We start from the raw sequence: 21,135 nt of genomic DNA on the forward strand, positions 1-21,135 counted from the left end.
TCACATGGCTGTGGCACACTAGGAAATGAAGAATATGGTTAGCTCCATGTGAAGTTTTAAAATTAAATATAAAAAAAGTTTGTGTTTTTAAAAAAACGCTTTCAATGCAGGATTCTGCTGGAGAAGCTCTATTCTATTAACTGATGTGATTTGAAAAAAACATGTTTTCCCATGACAGTATTCCTTTAAGCTTTAATTAAAAATTAATCAGGGTCATCTACTTAAACTGTTTAAAATTGCCCCAGTACAGTTAACCATATCAACCAATTAGAGGTTTTATTAATTGTGCAACTGACACTTTTCCTTTAATTATACAGTTCTGTTTTTTACTCAATTTCATTCTATATTTTTTTCAAGGTGACACATAACTGCAGTTTACACAGGGACACATCTTGCTTCTATATTGTGGAAATTCTTGCCCCTAGCACAACATTTTATAGAGGGTGTCATTATGGGAATTATGGGGGAAAAGCTATTAATTGTAGGTAAATAATATGGTAATAGTGCTCATTTATGCATGTTGCACCTTGCTCCCCATTAATAACTTGGACCATTTTGTTAGTTTAGGTTTAGGGTATCGCTTGTTCCGAAATTCACAGATTTTATTCTTAATAATATAGATATATTTTGTATTTCTCATTTATATCCATATTCTAGCATGATTTCAGATATCAACTTGATTATATATATATATATACAGTGGTGTGAAAAAACTATTTGCCCCCTTCCTGATTTCTTATTCTTTTGCATGTTTGTCACACAAAATGTTTCTGATCATCAAACACATTTAACTATTAGTCAAAGATAACACAAGTAAACACAAAATGCAGTTTTTGAATGAGGGTTTTTATTATTTAGGGAGAAAAAAAATCCAAACCTACATGGCCCTGTGTGAAAAAGTAATTGCCCCCTGAACCTAATAACTGGTTGGGCCACCCTTAGCAGCAATAACTGCAATCAAGCGTTTGCGATAACTTGCAACGAGTCTTTTACAGCCCTCTGGAGGAATTTTGGCCCACTCATCTTTGCAGAATTGTTGTAATTCAGCTTTATTTGAGGGTTTTCTAGCATGAACCGCCTTTTTAAGGTCATGCCACAACATCTCAATAGGATTCAGGTCAGGACTTTGACTAGGCCACTCCAAAGTCTTCATTTTGTTTTTCTTCAGCCATCCAGAGGTGGATTTGCTGGTGTGTTTTGGGTCATTGTCCTGCTGCAGCACCCAAGATCGCTTGAGTTGACGAACAGATGGCCGGACATTCTCCTTCAGGATTTTTTGGTAGACAGTAGAATTCATGGTTCCATCTATCACAGCAAGCCTTCCAGGTCCTGAAGCAGCAAAACAACCCCAGACCATCACACTACCACCACCATATTTTACTATTGGTATGATGTTCTTTTTCTGAAATGCTGTGTTACTTTTACGCCAGATGTAACAGGACACGCACCTTCCAAAAAGTTCAACTTTTGTCTCGTCGGTCCACAAGGTATTTTCCCAAAAGTCTTGGCAATCATTGAGATGTTTTTTAGCAAAATTGAGACGAGCCTTAATGTTCTTTTTGCTTAAAAGTGGTTTGCGCCTTGGAAATCTGCCATTGTCAGCGGGGGCCTCCGGCACCCACGGGAGGGGAGAAGTCAGGATCAAGGAGGAAGGCCGCTTCCAGCGAGTCCGAGCGAAGTACAGATGCAGGATAACCCAATAGCGAGGTCCGGTTCAGGCAAAGGTCACTTAAGGCAGGCAGCAAGGTTCAAGGTCAGGAACAGGCAAATAGACAGCAACAGTAAAGCAGATAGGAATATTAGAAGCCCAGGAACACAATAGGTAAATTGAGCTATACTCGGGCATTGAACCTGGGTCTCTGGCGTTCTTTTAAGTTTGAATTTGGCGCCATAGCGCGTGACGTCATCGCGCCGGCGTCCTTGCGCCCACGTGGGGCCCTGGGCGCCGCCATCTTGGATTCGCCGCGCCGGGAGGAAGGACGCCACCGCACGCCAGGTAGGGAGCGTCGCCGATTCCTGACAGTACCCCCCCCCCCACGGGGGGCCACTGGACCACTAGGCCGAGGCTTCTGAGGAAATTGACCATGGAATGCCTTCACAAGACGAGAAGCATGTACATCAGAGTCTTTCTCCCAGGAGCATTCCTCAGGGCCGAATCCCTTCCATTGGACGAGGTATTGAAGTGATCCCCTGGAGAGCCTAGAATCCAGAATCTTTTCAACTTCGTACTCTTGCTGACCATCCACGAGGACGGCAGAAGGAGGGGACTGAGCAGAAGAGAAGTGATTGAGCACCACTGGTTTCAACAAGGAGACGTGGAACACGTTAGGAATCCGCATCTCTGGGGGAAGTTGTAGCTGGACTGCCACGGGATTGATCACCTCAGAGATGGAGAAGGGACCCAGGAACTTGGGACCCAGTTTCGGAGAAGGTACCTTCAAGCGGATGTTCTTGGAAGAAAGCCAGACTTTTTCACCAACCTTGTATGGAGGGGAAGGCTTCCTCCGACGATCAGCGAAGGTTTTGTGTACCAGGGAACTTTTCTCCAAATTAGACTTGGTGGCAGCCCAGATAACAGACATGTGAGCCGCCAAGTCATCTGCAGCGGGAACTTTGGAGAGGAGAAAATCTTGAGGGAAGGCCAAAGGATGTTGACCATACACTGACAAAAAAGGAGATCTTCCAGTGGAGGAATGACTGGCATTGTTGTGAGCGAATTCTGCCCACGGGAGTAAATCTGACCAGTCGTCTTGGCAAAGGGAAACATGGTTTCGCAGAAATTGTTCAAGAGCTTGGGAGAACTGAAGAGACACTCCCAGAGACTTGCACAAGGAGCGCCAAAATCTGGACACAAACTGAGACCCCCTATCGGAGACAATTTCCACAGGGAAACCATGCAAACGAAAGATATGCTGTATGAAGAGTTGAGCCAGTTCTACAGCCGAGGGGAGTTTCCTCAGGGGTACGAAGTGTGCCATCTTGCTGAAGCGGTCTATCACTACCCAAATGACAGTGTTACCACAGGAGGGCGGCAACTCCACAATAAAGTCCATACCCAAATGCGTCCATGGGCGAGAGGGTACTGGCAATGGATGCAGAAGACCGCAGGGTCGGGAGTGGCTACTTCTGGATAGCAGATACCTTGGCAGGATCCATTTCGAAGCCCCTAGACGAGATAATGTAGCCCAGGAAGGAGATCTTTGGTACTTCAAAAGTGCATTTATCCAACTTGGCGAAAAGAGAATTTTCTCTAAGGCGAGAAAGGGCTTCTTTGACTTGGGAGCGATGGGTCTCCAAATCCTGAGAGAAGATAAGGATGTCATCCAGGTACACGACAACAGACTTCCCCAGGAGGTCCCGAAAAATATCGTTTACGAACTCTTGGAAGACGGCTGGAGCGTTGCAGAGGCCGAAGGGCATCACGAGGTACTCGTAATGCCCATCACGGGTATTGAAAGCCGTCTTCCACTCATCGCCCTCTCGGATCCTGATGAGATTATAGGCCCCACGGAGATCCAACTTAGAGAAAATCTTGGCCCCTTTTAGTTGGTCAAAAAGTTCTGAAATAAGGGGTAAAGGGTATCTGTTCTTAACAGTTATTTTATTGAGACCCCGGTAGTCAATACAGGGGCGGAGTCCACCGTCCTTCTTTTCGACAAAAAAGAAGCCAGCTCCTGCTGGAGAGGTAGAAGGACGGATAAATCCACGCTGGAGATTCTCAGAGATATACTCCTTCATGGCAGCCGTCTCTGCAGGGGATAAGGGATAGGTCCGCCCACGGGGTGGCATGATTCCAGGAAGGAGATCAATAGGGCAGTCATACCGCCGATGCGGGGGAAGAAACTCTGCTGATTTTTTACAAAAGACATCAGAGAAGTCCCTGTAGACGGAGGGCAGAGCTGAAAGACTCGTAGAGGAGACTGTAACCCGCTGGAGTGGCCGAAGAATTAAACAATGTCTTTGGCAATACTGACTCCAACGGGAGATTTGACCCGATGACCAGTCAATGGAGGGGTTATGGAGTCGTAGCCATGGCAACCCCAGCACAACAGGAGACGAAGGACATGGAATGATCAGGAATGACATCTTTTCCAGATGTAGTGCTCCAATCTGGACAGATAGTTCACCGGTGGTTAAAGTAATGGTGTCCGTGGAGAGAGGTCTGTCATCGATGGCGAGGACCCGAATAGGAGGAGTCACTGGAAAGAGGGAAATGCCAACCTTTTTCGCGAATGCCAAGTCCATAAAGTTTCCTGCAGCTCCGGAATCAAGGAAAGCTGAGACTGGAATTGCCTGGGAGGGCAACCGGATCTGCACAGGAACATGAAATTGGTGAGATTGTTCCGCTGACTTAGGAACAATACTACCAGCAAAAGAAACAATAGTCTTACTTGAAGCAGGAGTATTCCCCAGCTTGACAGGGCAGGAAACCGCTAAGTGGGATTGTCCGCCGCAGTATAGACATAGGCCGGAAAGGCGTCTCCGAAGCTTCTCTTGTGCAGATAGTCGAGCCTTCCCAAGTTGCATGGGTTCCTCCGAAGGGGAAGAGGTAAACTGCGGGGAAGACGGTGGCATCATAGGGTTCTGGAAGCGCGGAGCCAGGACTGGATGAGACTTTTTACTCCGCTCTTTATCAGCCTGATGTTCTTTAAGGCGAGTGTCTACCTTAATAGCGAGAGCAATCAAATCTTCAAGGGAGTCAGGTAGATCTCTGGATACCAGGTCATCCTTCAGACGGGACGATAGGCCTTGATAGAAGACTGCCTTATAAGCCTCCTCATTCCAGGAAGTTTCCGCCATGAGGGTTCTAAAGTCTATGGCATACTCACTGGCACCGAGACTGCCCTGGCGGATTTGCAGCAGGCGTGAAGAGGCAGTAGCGACCCGACCAGGGGCATCAAAGATGGTTCTGAACATCAGAAGAAATTCCTTCACATCAAATGTCAGGGGTGACTGACTCTCCCAGAGAGAAGTTGCCCATTCCAGTGGTTTGCCCTCCAGACGAGACATAACGTAGCCCACCTTCGCTCGCTCACAGGAGAATTGGGAAGGTTGGAACTCAAACTGAATCTGGCATTGAGTCACGAATCCCCTGCAGGCCTGCGGATTGCCACTGTAGCGCGGAGGAGGAGGTATTCGTGGCTCACGAGCTGGCGGCATCGCTGGCAGAGGAACCACCACAGCAGGAGGAATTTCCGCGACAGCGGGAGTAACGGGCAAACGGGACAAAATGGAATCAAGTACTTGCCCAATTCTGACTTGCTGGGATTCATACGCCTCCATACGGGACGCCAGCCCGCGAAGGGCTCTTCCGACGTCCGGTACCGCTTCCTCGGGATCCATGGCCCGAGTATAATGTCAGCGGGGGCCTCCGGCACCCACGGGAGGGGAGAAGTCAGGATCAAGGAGGAAGGCCGCTTCCAGCGAGTCCGAGCGAAGTACAGATGCAGGATAACCCAATAGCGAGGTCCGGTTCAGGCAAAGGTCACTTAAGGCAGGCAGCAAGGTTCAAGGTCAGGAACAGGCAAATAGACAGCAACAGTAAAGCAGATAGGAATATTAGAAGCCCAGGAACACAATAGGTAAATTGAGCTATACTCGGGCATTGAACCTGGGTCTCTGGCGTTCTTTTAAGTTTGAATTTGGCGCCATAGCGCGTGACGTCATCGCGCCGGCGTCCTTGCGCCCACGTGGGGCCCTGGGCGCCGCCATCTTGGATTCGCCGCGCCGGGAGGAAGGACGCCGCCGCACGCCAGGTAGGGAGCGTCGCCGATTCCTGACAGCCATGCAGGCCGTTTTTGCCCAGTCTCTTTCTTATGGTGGAGTCGTGAACACTGACCTTAATTGAGGCAAGTGAGGCCTGCAGTTCTTTAGATGTTGTCCTGGGGTCTTTTGGGGCCTCTCGGATGAGTTGTTTCTACGCTCTTGGGGTAATTTTGGTCGGCCAGCCACTCCTGGGAAGGTTCACCACTGTTCCATGTTTTTGCCATTTGTGGATAATGGCTCTCACTGTGGTTCGCTGGAGTCTCAAAGCTTTAGAAATGTCTTTATAACCTTTACCAGACTGATAGATCTCAATTACTTTTGTTCTCATTTGTTCCTCAATTTCTTTGGATCTTGGCATGATGTCTAGCTTTTGAGGTGCTTTTGGTCTACTTCTCTGTGTCAGGTAGCTCCTATTTAAGTGATTTCTTGATTGAAACAGGTGTGGCAGTAATCAGGCCCGGGGGTGACTACAGAAATTGAACTCAGGTGTGATAAACCACAGTTAAGTTATTTTTTAACAAGGGGGGCAATCACTTTTTCACACAGGGCCATGTAGATTTGGAGTTTTTTTTTCTCCCTTAATAACGTAAACCTTCATTTAAAAACTGCATTTTGTGTTCAATTATGTTATCTTTGACTAATAGTTAACGGTTTTTGATGAGCAGAAACATTTAAGTGTCACAAACATGCAAAAGAATAAGAAATCAGGAAGGGGGCAAATAGTTTTTCACACCACTGTATATATATATATATATATGTTTTTTTATTTAATTTTTTTTTCAAATTAAAATCGATAAAAAACTGATTCTTATTTATCTGTTTCTTTCTACTCTAGATTTATTAGCTGTGCCTAAACACCCTTATGCTGCTATGGAAAACTGGGGTCTCAGTGTATTTGTGGAGCAAAGAATACTCCTTGATCCAAGCATTTCTTCCATTTCCTATTTACTTGATGTTACTATGGTCATTGTACATGAAATTTGCCACCAGGTAAGTGTTATCCTAAAGTGTTAGCCCTACTATAGGAGCTATTATTTCATATCTGAAATAAACGTGTATCTTTTCTGCTGAATTCCTAACCAATAGCAAACATTCAGCAGCTAGCATTAGTTGCTCTTTTTTTTCCCTATTTATTTTTACATTCCCGCTGTATTGGTTCCTATTGAAACATGTTCAATGTTACAACAGTCATTTTTTTTTATTAAGGTAAGAGAATAGGCATGTATTTTTATTTCCTAGACCCTTCATTAAATGGTAACCCAAATTCATAATTACTCATTTTTATTTCACATATTTATAGTTTTGAAATTGAAGGTATCTATTTTAGGCTAAAAATGTGACTGAAAAAAACATGCACTATTCCCTATGTTTGCTGATCAATAACTTTTTTCCAATTATGTAGCGTTTGAGAGACAGCACAGTACTAACCTTAAAAAATAATTATAGCCAGACTAGAATACGCTGGCCAGGTTTCATGTACATGTCAAAGTTTTTTGGCTGAATCAACCATCCTCAAAACTCAGATTTGTTTAGCTTGATTGCAGTTTCTCTCTAAACATAATCCATAATTGATGGATAGCATTCTTCCATATGCACAAGATGTTCTTCTTTAGACAGTGTGTACACATTTTTAACTATTCAAAAATAATATTATCATGTACTATAGTAATTCATTAATTATGAATAAATTCTATGTTGTTTATGTCTTATCCATGTGAGTTATACTATGCCAACTTAAACAAGAGATGTTAAAAAGAAGGTTGCAAGAGGGTTAGAAGGATTTTATTATACTGTATATTTGTGATTTGAAGAATAACTACATTCATAGATTTAAAGGTTGAAAGTAATGATACCCTACTGAGCAGTTGGCATATCCTCTGTAGATGAACTGCTTTGAAAGAAACCATAGCAGGTGATTATCATATTTTGTTTTAGGAAAATCACTTTAGAAGCTAGCTGTGCTGGATGTTGACTGTTGTCATTTTTGCATATAAATTGATCTTTCCAAATTCAGATTTGATACTTGATTCAAGAGCATACATTATTTAGTTAAATATCTCTGGTTACTTTGCGGACAGATTTCAATGCACAAACACATATACAAAGTTTTCCTTAACCAAAAAATGTGAAGGGTTTTGCTAAGAACATTTTTCATTAAATGTGTAGGAATAAGGTTAAGAAGATTATATATATGATTCGAGACCAGAATCAAAACGTTGATGGCTTTGCAACAAATAATGAAATGATATTGATGTGCACACACATTCTTTGATGTTGTGGATGAGTTACAATATACTTATGTGTGTATGATATAACATTTTGTGCGAATCTGTCATAAATGATTATTATACACTTTAATATTAATGATAAAAATTAGTTTTTAAAAAGCAAACTAACACGGGACTAGACCTCATGAACTTCTGCATTGGTGGTAATTGCCCTAACCACAAGGCTACCAAGACCTTTGTTGCTGGGGTTGTTCAAAATTGTTCTCTGATACCTTACATATAGGAGACAAAATCAATTAAGGTGTGCTACATGATAGATAAACAGGCTGATTGTAGCCCCAGGTGCACACTGAACCCTTTGCCTGGGTAAAACAATGTAGAAATGAAAAAACAGCAGCACTCCGGTTATGTTGAATAAATGTGACTTTTACGCAAGTGCACAAGGCAACCTTGTTGCTAATGAGCTGGAAGGAAGTAGTGATTGTACACTGGTGTGAGGGAAAATGGAGAAACATTGTAGGAGAGAGGTAGCACTATTGGGAGGGGAGGAATGTGATACACTGATTAGGAAGGAGTGAGATTGAAAGTGGGGGTAGGACAAAGAAGGGAATGTACTTTTCAGGGTTGGCCAAAAGTAAAGATTGGGGACAGGATGGGAAAGTGTGCATATCTGAGAAGGGGGGGAGGTGTGTGCTGCTTGGAAGAAAGAAGAGAAGGATTCATATGCCATATGCATCCAGTAGGGAAAAGAAAATGGAGTATGCACTGTTTTGCACAAAAGAGATGGTGGGAGTACAATGGGATGGAGGAGAGAATGTGTGCATCTGTTTGTAGATATATAGGTTAAGTCTAATGTTCAGTGGTATGAGGAAAAGGGCAGAGGATGCACTGCTAAGGGTAAGAGTGAATAGCTGGGATTGTGGAAGGGGGCAGAAGAAGTTTGAGGAATATAGTCAGTACTGCAAGGAGGAAAAAAGATGCACATCTTAGTAGAAATTGTAAGGAGGACTGGATATAGGCTTCCAATAAAGACTTGGAAGAACAATGTGTTCTTATTGTTTTTAAATTAACAACTATCAGAAGTATAGCTATGTAAAAATGGCAGTATTGAAAGACAAAATATGTATGAAAAGTGGCACTATAATGTAAATGGAAAAAACATATGGTTATGTTAGAAGATGTGTACATGTCATATTTATTATGTAATGCAGATAACATTCAAGCTACAAGCTGAAACAAACTGGTGAAACTTCTTACTTAATGGCACATATTTCTTGCAGTGGTTTGGAGATCTGGTGACACCTATTTGGTGGGAAGATGTATGGTTAAAAGAAGGTCTTGCTCACTATTTTGAATTTGTTGGAACGGACTACCTCTATCCGGGATGGAACATGGTGAGTTAGTTATTTGAACAAAATAAGTACTTATGCACATTATTTTAGCTAGTATTGACACCCTGGTGCAACCCCCCCCCAAAAAAAAAACACCAAACAAACAAAAATATTTAAAAATGAAACTTATTTCAAGCAGTGACATCCTGAATTTATTTCCCTTGTCAGACTAGAAACTGTTAACTGAGCATTATCATTAAGAAATCAAGTTACAAAGTGCAGTGTGTGCCTATAGTTTTTGGGGGGCAGTTCACCCCTAATAGTATTATGTAGTGACATTTTGCAAATTACCCTTTTTCATTTGTGCTTTTTAAATTGATCTGTATAAACTTGTCTCCATATCCTTTGCTTTTGCAACAGGAGATAGAATCATTAAACAAGGTTTTTCTATCACAGAACAACGATGTTCTCCCTTCACATGTTTGGTCACAGTGTAATATATTAAAGCCAAAATTTTACGGTTATAACTCTATGCAGGGCTGCCATCAGGGGGGAGAGGGGGTAGTGTTCTGCCAGGCCCTGTGAAATTTTCTTCCACTTGGGGCTAAACTTAGAGCAAATTCCACTGACCCCCAATAAACTGAATGACTTATTAGCACATTAATCAATTAAACTCTTTATGTGAAGTGCTTATTATATAGTAACATCAGCTGTTTTTATTGTGTGGCCAAAATTTTGGTACTGCACTTGTGTTCATGGGGGGCCCCACATAAATAACATGTGTGGGGCGCCTCCAAAGTTTCTGATGGTGATATAAATTGAGATTTAAATCGATTTTTTTTTTACTTCTAGATATTATTGAGATTGAGGATGGGTTTTTGCCAGTACTTGATTTTTCTGATATTGTTTCTCTAAAAATTTGAGTTTTTCAAAAATAACTCCCATAATTTGTGATTTCTTAATGTTTAGTTAACTTTTTTTGTCCAAAAAAAATTGGTAGGTTGGATTTGTTGCATGCCATTGAGTCCTATGGAGGTTTAAAATAGTAAAGGAGTAGACTAGCCAGTTTAAACTGGGATTTTGGAATGTAAACTCAAATTTTTCATACGAATGATTCAAGCATTATCGTGACATTTTATAAATACAACAATGATCGAGTTTCAATTTAATTCATACCATGACGAGTTTATAAGACTTTCAAGGCCAGAAAAAAATGAATTTTAGTTTCACAAAGTCTTCAGAACAATATGTCTATGAAGATTTTCATTCATCCAGGTCATGGTATATCTAGTATAAATAAATTTGAAGCAACTGGACTTGTTCTAACATCTGTACCCCGGCAGTTTCAGAACTCTTCACACATCCATTCATGCAACTCTAACAAGTAACACCTGTTTGAAGAGTTGCATGATACTTTGGTAATCCTTTTCAAAGTAACTCCACAGCATTCACACCTCTGTGAGATTCAGATGTCACCTTTTTGAAGAGTTACAAAGTGCCATTGTGATTGGATTAGTGGAAGAGTATATATGCTGAGGACTTCCCATACCAGTCAGTTGAACTGAAGAAGCTGCTCGGATGAGTATTGAAACGTCTTCAATGATTACTAAACAAGTCCAGTTGCTTCAAATTTATTTATACTAGATATTCAGAACAATATGCTATATTAAATTGTAACCAAAATCCCACTTGATCTATATAAATCATGCTCTGTGTGAATTCTCTTGCATTAGTAAATAAAGTTTTAGTTAGTGATGAGCAAATCTGTCCCGTTTCGCTTTGCCAAAAAAATCGCAAATCTTTCAAAAGATTTGCGAAACAGCGGAAAAAAAATTGTCCCCCGCGGCTATTCTTTTGTCACCCGGCTATTCTTTTGACGCCGCAACTATTCTTTTTTGACGAGTGACTATTCTTTTGAGGAGGGCGATAATTTTTGGCCGTGTGGCGAATTTTTCCGCAAATACATGCCTGGTGAAACATTTCACCCATCACTAGTTTTAGTCAGTAGCATTCACATTGGTGAATTCTTTTGCATCTGTAATTAGGTTATCTATTAATTCTTTCAAGAACTAAGGAACCTACAGTAGTTGCACTTTTTATATTGGGTTTTGATATCCTCTAAGATAAGTAGTCTATAATATTTAAATTCCCATTTTATAATCTGGTCATTGAAATGCTATTGAAAAATGTAATTTGAATTACATTTTATAACTTCAGTGACATTTCCATTACAACCTCAACAACTACTTTGACATCCCTCTGACTTTGCCTGAAACTATTTATTTTATCAACATAAACCAGAGAAATATATTAAAGTAGCAAACATTATTACTTCAACATTTGATAAATAGGGTCCAATGACTCTTTTATATAGTAATACTGTATATGTGTATTTTTAGTTGTATGCAGTATATTTTACAACATTATTTGATGAAATACAACTGCAGTTTATATGGTATTATAGCTTTTTTATATCAAGAAAAGTGAGAAAGTGAATATAATGTGCTAAGAAGCTATTCATTACCATTTCTTCAAAAGTGCTAATAACATGAGAGATGTAACCAGCAAAACTGAGATTTTCAGCAACAAGCTTATTCATTCGCATAATGTAATGTTATCATCTTTATACTATAAATAGTAATTAATCAGTCAAACCTAAGCTAATTGTATAGCTCCAATTAACATTATGGTTCCGGAAATATTAATTCTTGTAAAGATTATAAGAGCTTGTGATGTTTAAAGTTAAAGAATTGTTAGTATTTAGATGCTCTGTATGGTGAGTTAATGCACATCCTAAACTACAAATTTCAATACCTTTACCTTCTGATATTAAACAAGAACTAAACCCAAAGAATGAATATGGCTAGAAATGCCATATTTTATATACTGAACTCATTCAGTGCTGGACTCCAAAATATAATGTACAGCATTTCTGCCCTACTTCTTCAGTTAAGCTTTAGTTGTCCTTTATGATTTGTGTGTGTCATTAGTAGGGCTTGTGGCCAGGGACAGTCACAAAAAAATGTAAACTAAACCATGATTTTAGACCTATTATGCCTTTCCTCTCTATACAGTATAAATATTGTAACACACTTACCGTAATCACAAATTGCATCCGTTAACAGCTTACCCTGTGGTATGGTGGGTCCAGGTGCTCAAGCCCTAGACTTTCAGCTTTGGGCTAATAAAATAATAGTAAGTGACTCATTTATGCGGCAGGGGGAAAAAAGTTGTTGAAAATGTTCTAAAGGCCTTTTAATGGCTCCCCAATAATGAATATGAGCACAGGTGTATAATCTCCGGGCTCTCTACCAAAACTAATTACAGATGAAGTGATGATAAGCTCACCCCGTAAATAATATGGTCCGGGTGTATAAACCCCGGACCCTCCACATCCAACATGCTACTTCAAAACAGTCATGGCAAAATTATTGGGAAATACAGTCACCAAAGACAAGTGGTGGTCCAGGAGCAGCGCCCTGAACACGTAGCCTGAGGTATTAAATGAAAAAATTGGAGGAGAAATGACACGCACTCCTTGGTCCATTAAAACTTGTCTTTACTATAGATATCTTAAAACAAAAAAGGACCTCTTTTGTTTTAAGATCTCTATAATAAAGACAAGATTTAGTGGACCAAGGAGTGTGTGACATTTCTCCTCCAATTGACTTACGCGTTTCATGCCACACAGGGCACTTCATCATAGTCTCATAAAATATTGTATATAAAGAAGACACAATCCAAAGCTTATGTAGTAAATGGCAGCTATATATTATTCATCACCAAGAAACTAGACCAACATTTCAACCTCAATATGAATTTTCATCAGGATGATAAAGATCCATATTGGGCCTGTTGGTCTTGGTTGTTGGTCTTGTTTATTGGTTTTGTTGCTGACCAGTGCAACTATGCCAAGAATGAAAAGTAGAAGGGAAATACACCATGATGGAAAGAGATGGCACATGAATTGGGTGAGAGGAAAGATGGTATGATTAGGTGGAGAGGAAAGGAGAACTGGTAGGGATATTGAGAAAAAGGTAACATTAGCACACTTTTGTGATAAGCATTTATATATATTTTTATGGAAAGGGCCTAAAGAGAACCAAACGTGGTTCCTTGTTCTACTATCACAATGTCACAGTTGTACGTTACACTGTACAACTATGTACATCCCATTATTCACACATTGGACTACTTCTGTGCAATTTGTTCACAATAAAGTTGTGATTTTTTACATAGGGTGTGCAGGGTCGTGAAATAATTTTGGTATACATTGAATTTGGCTGTGAACCCTGCCATATAATTATTTTTAGCATCAGAGTGCAGAATCTCCAAGGACTAATTATATATATAATATAGTGTTTGTGCTATCTTTTACCTTTTTTAGTTCTCAACTTGTGCCCTATTCCTTGCTATAGTTACAGAAATCAACCATAATCTTAATCAGTGCTGCAATTAATATATATTCAGTTTATATACAGTGAATATAAGATATAATATTGATTAATATAAAATATAATATGCATGGCAAACAGAACAGTCCAAAACGAAGCATGTCTTGCCCGCAGGCTCTCTGTTATGCTATGAAATATATGTTTAACTGTGAAACACAGAATATCTTGACTGTATTAAAAATATAGAAAGTGTGAAAGTGTTAAGAGAGAAATGCTGAAGTTAAAAGACTTTAAAAAAACAAAACAAAAAAAAAGTTAGCTTCTGGGAGCAAGAGGATAAGGTTAGTCCCATCCTAAGGCCTTCAACAAATTTGTTTTTTCACCAGGCAAAGGGCCTAATATGGGGCTGAAATGTGAGTAACTACATCTTTGAAATTAATTTTTCTGCAGTTTTCTTTAAGTCCTATGGGGTGCAGTATTTTGCACATATATATATATATTTTCTTTTTTTTCTTTTTTTTTTTTCTTACAGGACTAGAAAAATTAGCATTAAATTTAAAAAAAATAGAAGTATTGTAGCATTTCTTTTATACAAAGTAAAAGCCCAGTGGGATTTACTAGTAACAGAAATGTCAAATGGTAGTGTGCTGGAAATCTCTTTGTAGTAATGGCAGAATCATGCTTCCTGTCTTCTGAATCATTAGTCTAAAATGACAAAGACCAGTTGCTTGCACGTTTCTTTTCCCCTCAAGAGGACAACATTATAAACAGCAATATAAAAGAACTAATGCACATTTATCTTTTATCAGAGTTCAGCGATTGCATAGATAAGTGAAGTGGAAGACCATCTTATAAACATGAAATGATTGCTATATGAAGAATGGGTATTGTTTCTTGTTGATATAGTTAATGCTCTTGATTTCCACATGGTTGACTCTATTTGCCTTTGGCTTATATCACAGAAGATATTTGGATCAACTATTCTGTTGATAAATAGCCACTAGTATTGTTTCACTGGTCAGTCATTTTTAAAAATGAATGTTTTCTGTTCTGTTTTCAGCTGGTAATATATTGAATATATTATACTTGTCTGCTATTAATATTAAGTATGCCTCCAACCATAAATGATAAAAATATTATTTCACCATACTACCATAGGTGAAATGATGAGTCGTCCCAAGTAGCAACATTCTCAGAATGTAAGTGGTAAACTTTCAGGCTGGTAACAATGCTGCTGTTAAATATGTTTTTAAAGGAGAAGGAAAGGCTAATAAAGAGTTAATCTCAAGATGCAGGCATACCTTCAGTTGTCTCAATAGTGGCCCTTAAGTCTCCCCATATTTCTCCTGTTTAGATGATCAGAAGCCAAAAAGGAAGGAAAAATGCTAAGCTATGTAAAGAAAGTTCCCATAATGCCTCACTCCTGCACCGAGACCAAGACCAAGTGAACATGCTCAGTTAGTAAGATTATGAGTCAGCTTCCTGCTGATTGGCTCAGATCCACATTCCTTGACATTTTTCAGGGAGGGGGGAGCAGGAGAGGGGAGAGAACAGAGAGCTGTGTGTCTCTGGCACATGAATTACAGACACAACTAATCTTTTGACAGAGAAGTCAGTGCAGCGTTTCTGTGAGTGCTTATGGCTGTATTTACATAGACCTTTCTGAAAAAGCTTACTTAGTTTTTACCTTTCTTTCTCCTTTAAATTAACCAATGCGTACCTTTAGTTAAAAGGAGAATTTAGAACCTTTTTGGAACTAGAGCCTTCCAAAAAGATGGGGTTGTCACATCATATGTGTCTGCTTTGATCTTTTCGCACTTTTGTGCCCAGGGGTGACTTTGTGGCATAGATGCTGTAATACTGTGGCACTATCCCTCATGTGTAATAAAAGGCACAAAGTTTGTCCAGCTGCAGTAACCCATAGCAACCAATAAGATGTGTTCTTTTAAACAAGTGACCAGTAAATGCTACCTGCTGATTGTTTTCTATGGGTTACTGAACCTGGGCAAACTGTGTGTCCTTTATTGGAAGGCAAGACAGTGTTCATGTAAGGATGACAGGCCAGTGAGCGAGTCAATCTTGAGGCAGGTATGTGACAGTCATTTGATGCAGAGATGTGGTAGACAGGTCACTTCTTTTCTGACCACATGCCAAAATTCTAGTGCAAACATTCTCCACTGGCAAAACCGTGTACTTTACTGCAAATCTGTACTAAGGGAAAAAGTTTGCTCATGCCTAATGGTGTACCCTTCCTGCATGCAGTTTATACTATCCGTAGATCAGATAAATGTTTATTGATAACAAAATAATAAACAATAAATGTTTATTGATAAATTTGTCAGTTTGTTAAAAACTTTCCTGACTGTAACAAATATGTTCCTAACAATGTTTCAGGATTTTTCAGTTTGATATTCAACAGATCCACCATCTGCAGTATCTTATTCTCATAGCTCAGTGAGTGGGAAAATCCACAAATGACATCTGTAGAGTAGTGATTATCGAATCTGTCCCATTTCACTTTGGCTAAAAAATGTATGAAACTGCAAATAAACTCTCAAAATGGCATAAAATTCGAAAAACGCAGCTAGTGTGGAACTTTTTTGCCACAACCACAATGTTTTTGACATAACAGTAACTTTTTTGATGTGACTTATCAGCGCTCCCCCTGCCCGACTGTTCCTCCCCTGATGCGTTAAATTTATGCGCGCTCGGTGGGGGGGGGGTTAGGGGACACGCCCGGCAGGGGCACCTGCAGGGCCCCTGGGGCGGGAGCCACGGTGAGCCTTGCACTCTCCAGTCCGACCCTGGATGCGCCCATGACTTTTTCCTCACTCTGCAAATTTTTTCCACAGCAAATTTTTCAGCCTGTTTTGCAATAAAAATTTGATGAGCGGAATGCTCATTGTTTGAACTAAATAAGAATAAGCATTGCCATATTGATTTAATTAAAGGCCAGTATGCCCTGAAATTTCCTTGCTTGATTGAAATTCATTAGTGGGAGCTGACACAGGATATGCTTTGTTACTGAAATACAAAGCAAGAATCAATAATATAAAATTGCAAGATGAATAAGAAGAAGGAAATACTATTGTATGTCATTTCAAAACATTCATTTTCTTCTCCCTATTTTCTATTTGTTAATAGCATATATATTAATCATTTTGAGGGTTAGTGAAGTTTAATTGGGTCAGGATCACTTTAATGGCCAATGCACACCCAGCCCAGGGAAAGTAAACCTCTGCTTATTTTTGTGCTTGTTTTTATTATTGTAGAAGTTTGGCAGAATTTGCTTGGCACCTACTATGTGGGAGTAAGTCAAATCTAATACCTATTCACACAGTACAGGTTTTGAGCAATATCTAATATATGGTATTATAGTTGTTTAACTACTGCTTCAACTATGTGCACTGGAGCTTAACATGTGTATTCTGTAATGCAAACTGTAATTTTCCAAAACCTTTTTATGAAGCAACAATGGTTACTGGTAAAGTCTCAGTGTGCCATTAAATGCTTTCAATCCTGCAAAATAGAAACAAGAACTTTTAGATTTGATCTGTGAATGTTTTGTGAAGAAAAGGACAGGGGCTTAAAAACTCAATATATGTGTTTAAAACTCTTTGTTTCCCCAATTTGCAGCTAGTGTCTCAGGTTTACAGATGAGGAAGTATAGAGGGAGTTAAAATGGAAAAGATAACTTGGTAATCTGTCTTTCATCTCCCGCAGTTGCTCAAAGGAACCAGAAGGTTGGAAAATAAAAGTAATTTTAGTTGAAATGTTAGCTGTTTAGTGGCATAGGTAGGGCCATAGTCTACCACATAGTCTTGCCATATCTTTGCTCATAAAAAGTGTGCTATAACAGGAAGTCATTTCTTTCCAACAAAATCCCAGGTAACTTTTTAATACATAGTTTCTGGGCTCCATCCAAACTGGGGTATTAATTAAAACATGGTTTAACTGCCTTGGAGCTTCCACTATATCTTCTAATGTTAGAGGATATGTAACATTGCTCACCTTTTATGTTATTTAAAAAAAGTCCATAGTCTCTAACACAAAATTACAAAACTCCCAAGCATTCTGGATAACAGGTCCCATACCTGTACCAGTTTTCAGTAAATATAATTCTAATGCTCTGTCTTTCTGAGATCTTTTTATTATTTTTGATGGATATTTTCATTGATTACTTTTCCAGTTTTCCATTAGTATATAAAATATCGATCATTTCTTGGATTTAGAGTGATTTCAGGCAGCTGCCATACCACTATATTATTATTATTATTATTAGTGAAGTGTTTGTGGGCAGAACAAGTCTTTGTGGATGCTTTATAAATTGGTCAACTTCATTTCATGGTCAGTGCTGTTTAAATGATTTCCTCTGTGCTCAGCATGCAAGTAAATAAAAATTGAAATCTGTTTTATCTCTACTTTTTTTCAGGAAAAGCAAAGATTTCTGACAGATGTCTTACATGAGGTCATGCTGTTAGATGGATTGGCTAGTTCGCATCCAGTTTCTCAAGAGGTTTTGAAGGCTACAGATATTGACCGTGTGTTTGACTGGATTGCTTATAAAAAGGTATGGGATGAGTGATTTTTTGCATGATACATAAAAATATCCATCTTGGTCCTTAAATGATCTGCCTGCTAATAAGGACTCCCCTAAAGTTGGCTAGGTGCGTGCATAAATTAGATCAAAAATTCAGATCATTGTTCAGACAATGATAATGTTTATACCTGTAGTGTTTTCTGCTCTTACAGTAGTATGTTAACAAAAGAACGGGAGACTTGAAAGTACACAAGAGCTTAAAATTTTAATCTGATACCTAAAATGTTTGGGCAGAAAGAGTATTTGACCAAGATTTCAAGTTCTGAATTAATCAAATCCCTCTTTATTATCACTTAATGCAGCAGTCAGATTCGTATTTTAATTTACAGTTAGGTCTAATGCATCCTTTGGGGGATGCTTCCTTTGCCTAGAAGATGTATTACAGCTCATTGTGTCAAAAATAACCAGAAATACTTTATCTTAAAATGCAGTTATTTTGTTTATTATGTATGGAATGGGTTATTTTAGCTAGCTCTAATAATGTCTGCTATCTAGAAGATGTATTATACCTACCTGGCAATCAAAATCTGACCCTAACTTCTTCAAGAAGAGAGAGTGAGAAGAGATAGATTGCTGAGAGGGATAGTGAAGAATAATTTGAACAGCATTATAAAGGGGACACCATTTGTAATTGATTATATACAGAAAGATTCTTCTTTCCAAAAGATGAAGCTTATACTAACATTTGATTGTTTCCCTTTAAGAATCACCTCACTCTATACTATAAAAGTCCATAAGAATGCTGTTATTATAATACTGCTGATGACAAAGGGCAAAAAGTCTACATAAGAATCATATGCTGCTATTAATATCTTATGTTTCATATGAATCTGTTATTTAAATACCTCTGTGCTGTTTAACATGGGCAGCATACTGTACCTATACTATTTAAGAGTAACCCCCCCCCCCCCCCCCCGGGCAGTTTTATTACTTAAAAACAGACAAAAAGGGCAGGGGGACTTCCAGTTTCTATCAGCTTCCTGTTGTTGGGAGGAAATTAGAAACAAATTAGAACCAATTACAGCAATTATCTGCATGTGGATTGTTCCCATTTTTAGGGGCAAGAGTAGTTAAGAAACTCTATAATGACCAGCCCTAGGGTTATGATGGAACTAATATCTAATATTTTAAGATCCATGTTACATTCAAATTCGCAATATAGGCTCAGATAAGACATGAATCAAAACAGTTAAACAAATGGGAGAGAAACAGCAAAAGGGGAGGGAGAAAAACTAAAGACATAGGCAATAACAGTGATGCAATTGAGCACATACCATTATAAACTCCTACTTTAACAACTTTTTTAACAAAAGTAGAAAATACAGTATATTTATAAAGAGGTTTATGATTTTAAGCAGAAAGCGTAGCCAAGTATAACTAAAGGTATTTGCTGCAAAAAATAGCTTTGAATGAGCACAGGTACTTTATACACAGCTTCTTTACACAGAAAAAATTATTTGTCTCCTGAATTTGTCTCAGTGACTTTAGTAGATTGTCAGGTATAGAGTGTTAAATAAGAGTGTTCTGCTTTAGTCTGACATAATAAGCATGCACAGTAAATACTGAGATGATCTCTTTGCAACAGTGTTGTTGTTATTGTGAGGCATGGCAATCATTTGTGTGTAAGGACTACAAGAAGCTTTATGATTATGCCATATTTTTTCAAAGCAGAATAATTTACAAATGTGTGTACAGTATATATGCCTCATCCCTTCTCCTTTTATTAACAATGCTAGTCAGAATTCCAGTTTAGTAAATTAATGGGAAATAGAGTTGTATAGAACATCAAGGCATGCCAAATAGAATGTATAGGATATGCTAACCGTCCCCATGAATTAATACTGTCCCCACAGACTATAACATACATACAGTACTACATACCAGAACTTCACTTTATAACTGATCAATTTCAAATATACTGTGTAACCATATCATATTTAATATTCTGTGTATAGAAGTATAACTCATTGGGCTGCACTTTTTTGTCTTTTAATTGTAAGGTTCTGTGTTTTACAGTGGTTTAAGTAATTTTGATATTTAATTGATGCAGCATTACAAGGACCACTGAGATTATTGCTTGTCATTACCTATTCATCATTTTCGTTGATTCATTCATGCATACCCTGCCCCTGTGTGCGTGGGGAAATAACTTTTCTTTGCATTCTTCCGTATTGAACTGTTCAGTCTCTCGTTATGGCTGTATCCCCCTAGAAAAATTAAAGAGGCAATGAAAGTTCATGTAAATTATTTCTCTAAACACTTTTCAATAAAGCTATCCTTCCATTTTCATGTTTTATATTATTCATAACTTTTGCTCATATAGAGAATTTATGTAAATGAATGTATATTAGTAAATCCAGCACTGCATACAAAAAGCAAAGCAACGAAGACACTAAAATGTTGTAATTTCTGCAGTGGTTAACATTTCACAAGGGGCCATATCAATATTCATAACGATTTATAACTAATTAAGGCATATAAATTCTGTTAGGGAAACTTTACCTCCGCAGCAGTGTTCAACTACAATTATCTAGACTGTAAAAATACAGACACAATAATATACATCTGACTTGAACTATAATAAAATATATAAAATCTAGAACCTTTAGTATGCCATATAATAAACTGCATGCCACTAGCAGTAGGATTTGGTGTTCCTAGCGTAAATTAAGCCCAGTGTGACTGTGTGTTGTTCAGTAATCATAACTACTGGGTCTTCACTTTAGCAATCAACATAGCCTGATTATGATTATTCACAGTATAGTGAGAAGAAAAGCCCTTAAATGAAACTTTAGCTAAAAATATCAACATTCTGT

General features: G+C 38.8%; 1 protein-coding gene across 1 annotated transcript in view; it reads left to right on the top strand.

Moving 5' to 3' along the window:
* Positions 1–21,135, top strand: part of trhde (thyrotropin releasing hormone degrading enzyme) — a 315,571-nt gene that overhangs the window by 172,309 nt on the left and 122,127 nt on the right. Inside the window, exons 4-6 of the mRNA XM_002939942.5 lie at positions 6,602–6,756; positions 9,275–9,388; positions 18,152–18,289. Coding sequence (XP_002939988.3) covers positions 6,602–6,756; positions 9,275–9,388; positions 18,152–18,289 — 407 coding nt within the window. The remainder of the gene's footprint in view (positions 1–6,601; positions 6,757–9,274; positions 9,389–18,151; positions 18,290–21,135) is intronic.

This window comes from Xenopus tropicalis, chromosome 3 (assembly GCF_000004195.4).
Source record: "Xenopus tropicalis strain Nigerian chromosome 3, UCB_Xtro_10.0, whole genome shotgun sequence".
NCBI classification, from domain to species: Eukaryota; Metazoa; Chordata; class Amphibia; order Anura; family Pipidae; genus Xenopus; species Xenopus tropicalis.